At 38.3% G+C, this 8694-nt stretch overlaps 1 protein-coding gene across 1 annotated transcript; it reads right to left on the bottom strand.

The window, feature by feature from the left end:
• Positions 1–5804: 5804 nt before the first annotated feature.
• LOC131307935 (uncharacterized) lies at positions 5805–8694 on the bottom strand. Its single transcript, XM_058334685.1, has 5 exons — positions 8321–8694; positions 7424–7738; positions 6607–6699; positions 6152–6219; positions 5805–6061 (listed from the first exon to the last, which is right to left on the bottom strand). The coding sequence occupies exons 1-5, from the start codon at positions 8633–8635 to the stop codon at positions 5938–5940; spliced, it is 915 nt and encodes a 304-aa protein (XP_058190668.1). The 5' UTR covers positions 8636–8694; the 3' UTR covers positions 5805–5937.

The raw sequence follows: 8694 nt of genomic DNA, 5'->3' as shown, positions 1-8694 counted from the left end.
TTTTTTCTCCTTCTCTCTTCGTAATCATGGTGTATAGGGTTACACTCAAAACCCGTCTCACGTATCAAACTAAACTATTTCTCGTCACACATAAGCTTCTCTCTTTCATAAAAGCTAAGCTTCTCTCTCTTTCATAAAAGCCCAGTGACGGAATTTGGGGACGGAGCCAGGATTTTACCATAGCAGTGGCGAAATGTATACCAGTAAAGAATTAAAAATATGAACTAGAATATGAAAAGTTATTGAATCTAGGAAAAATTAAAATTACATAATAAAAAGAATAGTTAATGATGTTTGTCATATCCACAAAGCATACCAAAAAAAACTAAATTTAATTTAATCTATTTATTAAAGTGAGGCATCTTGAATTGTGACGCTCTTTCATGTCATTAAAAACATCGATGATAGAATCGGTGTCAAAACTTCTTGCTATGTCCTTCTCAATGTATGTGATCAAGAAACTTACCAAAAAATCATCTTCCATCCTAGTGCAATTGAAGTTTCCCCCCCCCCCCCCCCCCCCCCCCCCCACCCCCCCTTAATTTAGACCTTATCTTTTATAATACTTCACTTTGATCCAATATTGAATTTAGTTTTGAAATACTTTTTTGGGTCACCTTTCTTGAAAAAAAAAAAAAAAAGGGGATTAAAGACTAGTATGTAACAAAAAATATTAATGAAAAAAATATGGCAATGGCAGATCTATATAAATTGGGAATAATTACATTTTGAGTGGTGGTGCACCTATATAATATGAGTGTAAAAGAAAATATTTATAATAATAAAATTGCATTTTTCAAAATTGTTTTGGTGGCGTTCACCTCCACTTGTCCCCTTGCATCCATCCTTACCCCCTAGCTCATCCAAATCCTATATTTCGAGGCCTATCGGGCTCTGGGCAGTAGTAAAACAGTTTGGAGTCAAGATTATGGAGTAGGGTCCAAATATTGGGCCTCAGAGCCCAACAGCTACAAGGTTTGAGAACAAAAGATTCCAAATTCTACTCCACATGATCACATTCGACAAAATATTGGGCCTCAGAGCCCAACAGCTACAAGACCATTTTTCGCAAACTTTCATTCGTAATTCCACCAAATATTTAGAAACCGAAAATGTTTGTGTAGCGAACCGAACGCAACCGCTCGCAGCCGGTCGTCACTACCTTGTCTGAACTGGGGCTCGGCTACTAGCCGAGGCTCATCCATGGGGGAAAGTTCTTATTCAGAGCTCCGACGACGCATGTGGTTCAGGATTCGGCCACCGTCAGTGAAGAACATTTGTCAGCATATTCCTTACACGTGTCACCCATCGGGTTCGGCCAAGAACGAGGTTCGGTCGGGTACGGGGCTCGGCCACCTGCTGCTGGGTCACGTGGCCCTTCTCGTGACAGAAACGGTTATGCTAGAAGATAATGATGAGCGCACATGGAAGGTGCCAGCTCACGCCAAAACGGTTATCGGATCTATTCCATGAGGTCATAATGACGCCATCTGGCTCGTGCAGGGCACGTGGTGATACTTGAAGAGCAAGTCGGGGAGATTCTATAAATACAAAAGGATGACTACTTTGGAAGGTACAGACTACGCTACCTCACGACCTTAACTTCTCACTTGATTCTCTGCATATTCTCATCCTCTTGCCGGAGGGCCTTGCCGGGCAACCCCGGCCAGGTCTTAGTCGTGCGTTCATTGTGCAGGACTCGGGGAGAAGACAGAAAACCCACAAGCCAACGAAAAAGGGTTGCAGGTCAACGAATTACGGATCACACAGTTTGGTAAGAACATTTCAAATTGAGGCCCATGTAAACTGAAATTACTTGGTGGGAGAGAGAGAGAGAGAGAGAGAGAGAGAGAGAGAGAGATATGGGGAATCGTAAATGGATGAAAGAATTCTCTTGAGGTGACCGTTGTAAGCAAAAGGTTGTTCGAGTTGAATAATGTTCCCTGCATTCTTTATCCATTGGAGGGTCGGTGGCTTTTTCTCCTAATCGCCTGTTAATCAAATTATCATTCAACAACATCCAATTATTAGCTGATAATCAACATATCGAGTCGATCGGCTTAACCATTTGGCGACCTTGATCATCGAAAACCTTTAAAAACTAGTAATTTTTGCAAATATACATATCCTAGTTGAATATCCAAAAAACTTGAAGGTGTACTTGGACAAAATTATTTGTTATTTTTGTCACTGTCTCGTACGTTGGTCGTTTTTTTTTTTAAATTTAGCTAGATTCATGTCAAATTTTTAGATTAGTTCTTCGTTTTTTTTTTTTTTCCTTTCTCTCATGGAAGTTCTTCGTTCTCATAGACATAATCTAAAACGTAAAAAATACTCCGTATTATGACCAAAAGACCCGCACTATTTATCTGAAACGGAAAAAGTTGAAAAAGGAATATTTTTGCTGTCTTTAGGGTTATTTTATGGGTCAAATATGTTATTTGCCCTTTAAATTATTCCAAAAATGTTTACTTCATCCTTAACCAATCAATTGCACATACTTGTTCCTTAAACTAACCAATCAATTGCACATACTTGTCCCTTAAACTAACCAATTGCACATATTTGCTCTGTGGGTTCCATATCCATGTGCGACAGCGGGAGGGAAAGGCCATGATACTATTCTGACTCACTTTTTTTTTTCTTCCGTCTCTCCAGATCAACGACTTATCTTCTGATCTGTAAGAGTTTTGTTTCTCGTTTTATGACAGTTTTGTTTCTCATTTTACGAGAGTTGTTAGTTTTGTCTTTGGGCGAATTTTGTCTACAGATTGGGTTCTTTCAGTCAAGGTTGCTTTACAATGAAATCTGTACTTAAGCATTCTATCCCTATACGATGTCTTTGGTGTGACAACTCTTGGCGGCTTGATAGATCTGTAGTTCTTGAAAGTTTATTGGTGCGTTCATCCTTAATCAGAGTGTATCTAATTGTCCGGGTATTTAGTGTTTTTATCCTTAACTTTGCTTTTTTTCTCGTTTGAGACTCCTAATTAGATGTTAGGCAGTTTTAAAGTGTCTCTGTTGCGTCAGGCCATGCCTGAAATAGGATGAAAGATATCGATTGCCTTATGATTTATTATTTTTGTTGGACGATTAATCTTCGTTTATCAATACAATCTTTTCATTTTTGATATAAAAAAAAAAAAAAAAAACTAACCAATTCGTTACCTACTGATCTTTTTTATTTTTGAAACGTAATGATGGTCAACTAGTTTGAGATAAGGTGGGACTCTTGGTAGTAGTGTTAATCAAAATTTAAAGTAGACGTGAGGTGATGGGGTTATACCCGGTGGGGATTTGATTGGAGAATTTAATGGCCCGTTTCGATGCCGGCTTATGAAGGGAATAACTAATACCCCCATTTATACTTGGGCCCACGGCTTATCCCTCGTTTGGGAAGCCATTTGAGATTGGGTATTGTTTTATTCCGTTCTTGTGCAATACCGGAGAAAGGGGTATTAGAGGGTCTTACCTGTGGACAGGGTCCGAGGTATCCATAACTTATACCCCCTAATCCCCCTCAAAAATTGACGATTTCACCCCTCCTTATCCCCCTCCCCAACCCCTACACCGTTTTTTGTTTTCTGGAGCAATAAACAAAAAATAGGAAGAAGAAGAGCAGTAGCAACAAGAACAGACCGGAGAAAGGACAGATCGGAGAGAGGAGGGATCGAACCAGTCAAAGCTGCTGCTGCTGCTTCTTCTTCATTTTCTTCTTCTGCTGCCGCTGTCGCTGCCGCCGTAGTTCTCTCGCTCTTTCTCTCCCTCTCTCCCTCTTTCTCTGTTAAACGGTGAAAAGAATAGTTAACAGTGATAAGATAGGAAGAAAAGAATAAGAAAAATGATTGTGTGCATACGAGACCATGTGCTATCATACACCCTCACTAATAATTAATTAAAATGAACACATTTTCACCAAATAATATTGTTATGCACATGAGAATTGACTTAACTAGTTTGATGGACACATTTCCAACTACCAAACAATGTGTTTTTTTTTAAAAAAAAATTCCAGAATTTAAAAAAAAAACCCCCCGATTTTTTTTTTAAAAACCGTATTTTATATATAATTTTTTAAATAATAATAATACTTAATTCATTAATTTGTTAGTACAAATAAATATTACGGCTTAAATTGTGAAAGAATAATTAAATTTGCAATTATATATAAAACGTAATACATAATGAATTTAGGCACTGCACAAGGGCAAAATGGTCATTTGACAGTTTTTTACATCATCCACCCTTCCTTATACCCCCTATTAATCCTTCATCCAAACGAAGTACTATTTAATCACCATTCTCTAATACCTCATCCAAACAACCTATTATTTAATCCTTCCTCCATAAACATCACATCAATATGGGTCATCCATTATTAATTAATACCCCTACTATCTTATCCCCTTATTAACTAATACCCACAATTCTTTACCCGCATCCAAACGGACTGTAAAGGTGAAGATAAATGTTTGGACAGTGTTATCCAAATGAGCCGTGGAGCCGTGTGAATTTGAGGGAATAAAATTGGTTTGTATATGGTTGATTGGGGCGGTTACAGGGACATTTAAAAAACTATCTAAAAAATTCTCTCTTAGATTTCGATCAAATTTTAATAATCAATATACTAGGTATTTCTTGATATCAACTCAATTTGTAATTCAGAATTTAGTAAATCATATCCACAGGCCACTTTTCTTTTCTTTTTTTTGGGTAATATAGGTGTCTTAGACTAGTTTGCGCGTATCTCAGACTAATTCCTCCAGCCCCTCCCACAACCATTTCACACGCTTACACGTGGGATAAAATGGCTCTAAAAGTTATTGATAAAGAGAATCGAACCTGCAACCTAAGATTGAGCAAACACCTAGCTAAATCCCAGGTCAAAGACCACTTGGCCAATCCGGTTCCAAAGGCCACTTTTCCCGAACTTACAATCAATTCCACCAAATGTTCAGATGCCATTTAGTAGTTAAGTGACTTGTTTAGTAAAAAAAAATTAGACCATTTCGAATTGAGACGTACGTGCAAACCAAATTGAAATAATTGATCAGGCAATAGCAATTCTAGCCTTTGGTTTTTTTTCATAAGCAAAAAGAATTTATTAATATTTATAAAGGATTACAAAGATTAAAAGGATCAAGAACACACTGACAAAAACCACCTGAGATCTAAAAGAAGGCAAGACGCCAACTGACCACCAAAAAACCCACAGAACCTCAACAAAGAGCAGCCAAAAACCCTAGCGAGCCTCACACCCTCAACCTAAAGGTCCTAAACCCCCATCAACAACAAATCGAAAAGCTAAAGAGCCAAACACATCCAAAACCAAAACCAAAGAAACAGCCAAAAAGCCACCAGCAACACCAAAAAAGAAGCAGCAAAACACCTCAAACCCGTCCAATCTCGTGTTCAAAAGGCCATAAAAGGGGAGGCATCCTCCTCGACTGCACCAAATATTCAGATACCGTTCGGTAAATAAGTGAATTATTTAGTAAAAAAATTAGACCATTTCAAATTGAGACAAGTGTAAGCCAAATTGAAATCAACGATTACGCAATACCAAATATATGTTTAGCTTGAGAGAGAGAGAGAGAGAGAGAGAGAGAGAGAGAGAGAGAGAGAGAGAGAGAGAGAGAGAGAGAGAGAGAGAGAGAGAGAGAGAGAGAGAGAGAGAGAATTTCAAAGAACTATGACAACTTTTAAAAACATATAGGAGTATGAAATAAGGTAATTAGGGTAGTGATCTATGAGTTATCATCTTTTATCATTCCTATACTCTCTTTTTGTCATAATTATATAAATTTACTTTAAGACCCATCCATTCATTATTTTTTCACATATGAAGTGGTAATATGGTAAAGTTACATTAACGACGAAAACATAGTACGTGCAATAAAAAACAAGCAGCGCAAAAATCATATCCCCTTGAAATTATTAGGAATTGTAGGTGGATGAAAGAATTCTCTTGAGATGATTGTTGAAAGCCGAAGGTCGTTCCAGTTGAGCGAGGTGCCCTGCATTCTCTATCCACTGGAGGGTAGCGTTTTCTCCCAATCGCCTATAATTAACACATAAAGAAACGTAATAATTAACACATCTTGATAATAAAGAAACGTAATTAGAGCATAAGTCAAAATGGGCTACGTACTCTTTCATGCTTTGGGCAAGATCCAAGTTGAAAATCTTGTCATCATCTCCCCACAATAAATGGATCCTCTGCAACAAATATACATGAACCATACATGCAAATACATGTTCGGAATTACAAGTGGAAAAGGCAATCAATCAATTCAAAACTAGGACACTTCTATGTAGGAACATAAACAGTACAGTACATCCTCCTTCCGCATTTGTTAATCCACAAACATGCTCTTTTTAAGTTTCACAAAGATTGTCTACGTAATCATATATCAATGTGCAAAAGAGAGTGAGTTTCTTTTTTTGTATAATCACATCAATATTTAAAACTTCAGTTCTGAGCCAAATTTTTGATCGAATGGCAGAAAAGAAAATTTATCTTACAAAAAGCAACATTATTATTTTTTTCTCTTTAAATAAATTGGAATTTCCAAAATAGACCAACAAAGATGGACGGAGAATTACCTGAGGATAACTTGTGATATTGGTGGATTCTTCGTCTCTGACGATCAAAGCCTCTAATAGTTCAGCCTTCTCCTTTCTGTTGCTAAACAGCACCTACAATTAATGAGTCCATGTAATGTTTCGACATGGACAAAAAAATGAATTCCCAGAAAATCTTTAAATACATATGTATAAAAGTTCACACAATATATATATATACACACACACGTGTGTGTGTGAGCGCGCACACGGGATAATATGCGCGTCCATTTCTTCCGATTGAGGCCAAATCTGCCGAACCTTATTTGAAAGCATCACATGTCGTGTACCAAAAAAACGAAAGCATTACATGTCCTATATTCGGATGCTTAACCATAAAGTTTTTTGCGTGGTGGAGAGTGTCCATTTTTTCCCATTGAGGCCTAACCTAATTTGAAAGCATTCACATGTCGTGTACCAAAACGAGAAAGCATCAAATGTCCTATATTGGGATGATTAATCAAAAAGGTTTTTTGCGTGGTGGGGAAGGTCTCACTTTGGCAGAGCCTATAGAGGTGCGGCCGCTTTGTACCCCGAAAGGTACCGTGAGAGAGTACTAGCATGAAAGGTACTGTGAGAGAGAGAGTACTAGCACAAAAGTTAAATCTTTCATTTGTTAAAATTTCCAAGATATTTTTGCAATTGATCTCGAAGAAAAAATATGTTGCCCCGGTCAGCAAAGGCTAAAAATTTGGAGGTCAAATCTTCTGTACCCAAACGCCGGTGCGAAGAATTTGTGATGCATAATTATGAGGGAGAGGTTAAAGAGAAAAGGGAGGTAGAGAGAAATTCATCATGCCTGGAGACAGTGCTTGTAAACGAAATCAGGCAACCAATTAGGCCACTTGTGCCAACAAGCCGTGAACAGAAACTTTACACCTTCCGCCGTCTCCGGCAAGAGAAGCTCCGACCACTGCGATATACCGAGCTTCTTTTGACTCTGATGAGCAACCGACTCTGTCATTTCAATAACTGTGCAGGAAGCCACCAATGCCTCGACCAACTCCGGATACATCGCCGCCATCTTAAACCCAACCATTCCTCCGTAGCTAAGCCCGACCACAGTGCATTTCTCCACCCCCAATTTCCATAATCCCCTTGCCAAACACTCCGCCTGCAAAAATAAATTAGCCAAGCTGTAATTTTAATCAAGATGCACGCAAACTAACATAAACACCAGATTATAAAATAAGTTTGCGAATACCAGGACATTTTTTAGAAACCTAACCTACAACATGTATACGCACACAAAAATAGCGTGATAAACACCCCTATTTTCTATTTTCTTAAGTAAGTAAATCACTAATTGCCAATAGAAATTAAATAAGCAAAAAAAAAAAGAAAAAAAAAAGGAAGCAACATTACATACTAATAAGGCCATGTTTCACTAAATTTTTTATTTTTTAAGTATTTATTTTTTACTTTACAAGATATGTCATTTTTTTGAAATATATTATTTTTAATTCAAAAAAAATAAATACTTATTTCTCTTAATGGAACGGGACCTAAATCCACATAGAGATTCGGACTCATATACAGTCGATATACAAATGTAAACCGAGTGATTGTGAACACATCTGTCTGTGTCATATGCGGCCGAATCATTTTTGATAGATATATAAACGTGATCGTTTTGAAATTCTTGACAAGGGCCACGCCTACTATTACGATGGCTGGTGGCTCCGCCATGCAATACCTGAAATTCCGCGGAACGGTCCGGCCTGGAGGTGGTTGAGCCGCCGAAGAATATGAAGTCGGGAACGTAAACGGAATACTGAGACGTTAAGCCTAGGACTTGGGGAAACCACATGAGGATAGCGTCGCCGGCGAACGGATGGGCGAATACTACGACGGGCTTGTTTGGCTTTTTGTTCACTGCTGTTTTGGTTTCTTTCGGGGCCCAGAAGTCCATTACGGTCCCGGGTTCGATCTCCACCGTTTGCTGGCTCAATCCGGCTAGTTTCACCAGCCCGTGGATTAGTGGCTTCATCGCTGCCACCACGTTTACCATCTCTCTCTCTCTCTCTCTCTCTCTCTCCCCTTACGAATGAACAGACAGTGTTTATATAT

The sequence above is a fragment of the Rhododendron vialii genome, chromosome 11a, assembly GCF_030253575.1.
Source record: "Rhododendron vialii isolate Sample 1 chromosome 11a, ASM3025357v1".
Lineage (NCBI taxonomy): Eukaryota > Viridiplantae > Streptophyta > Magnoliopsida > Ericales > Ericaceae > Rhododendron > Rhododendron vialii.
The sequence above is the reverse complement of the archived record's forward strand: the minus strand, read 5'-3'. Positions and strand labels throughout refer to the sequence as shown.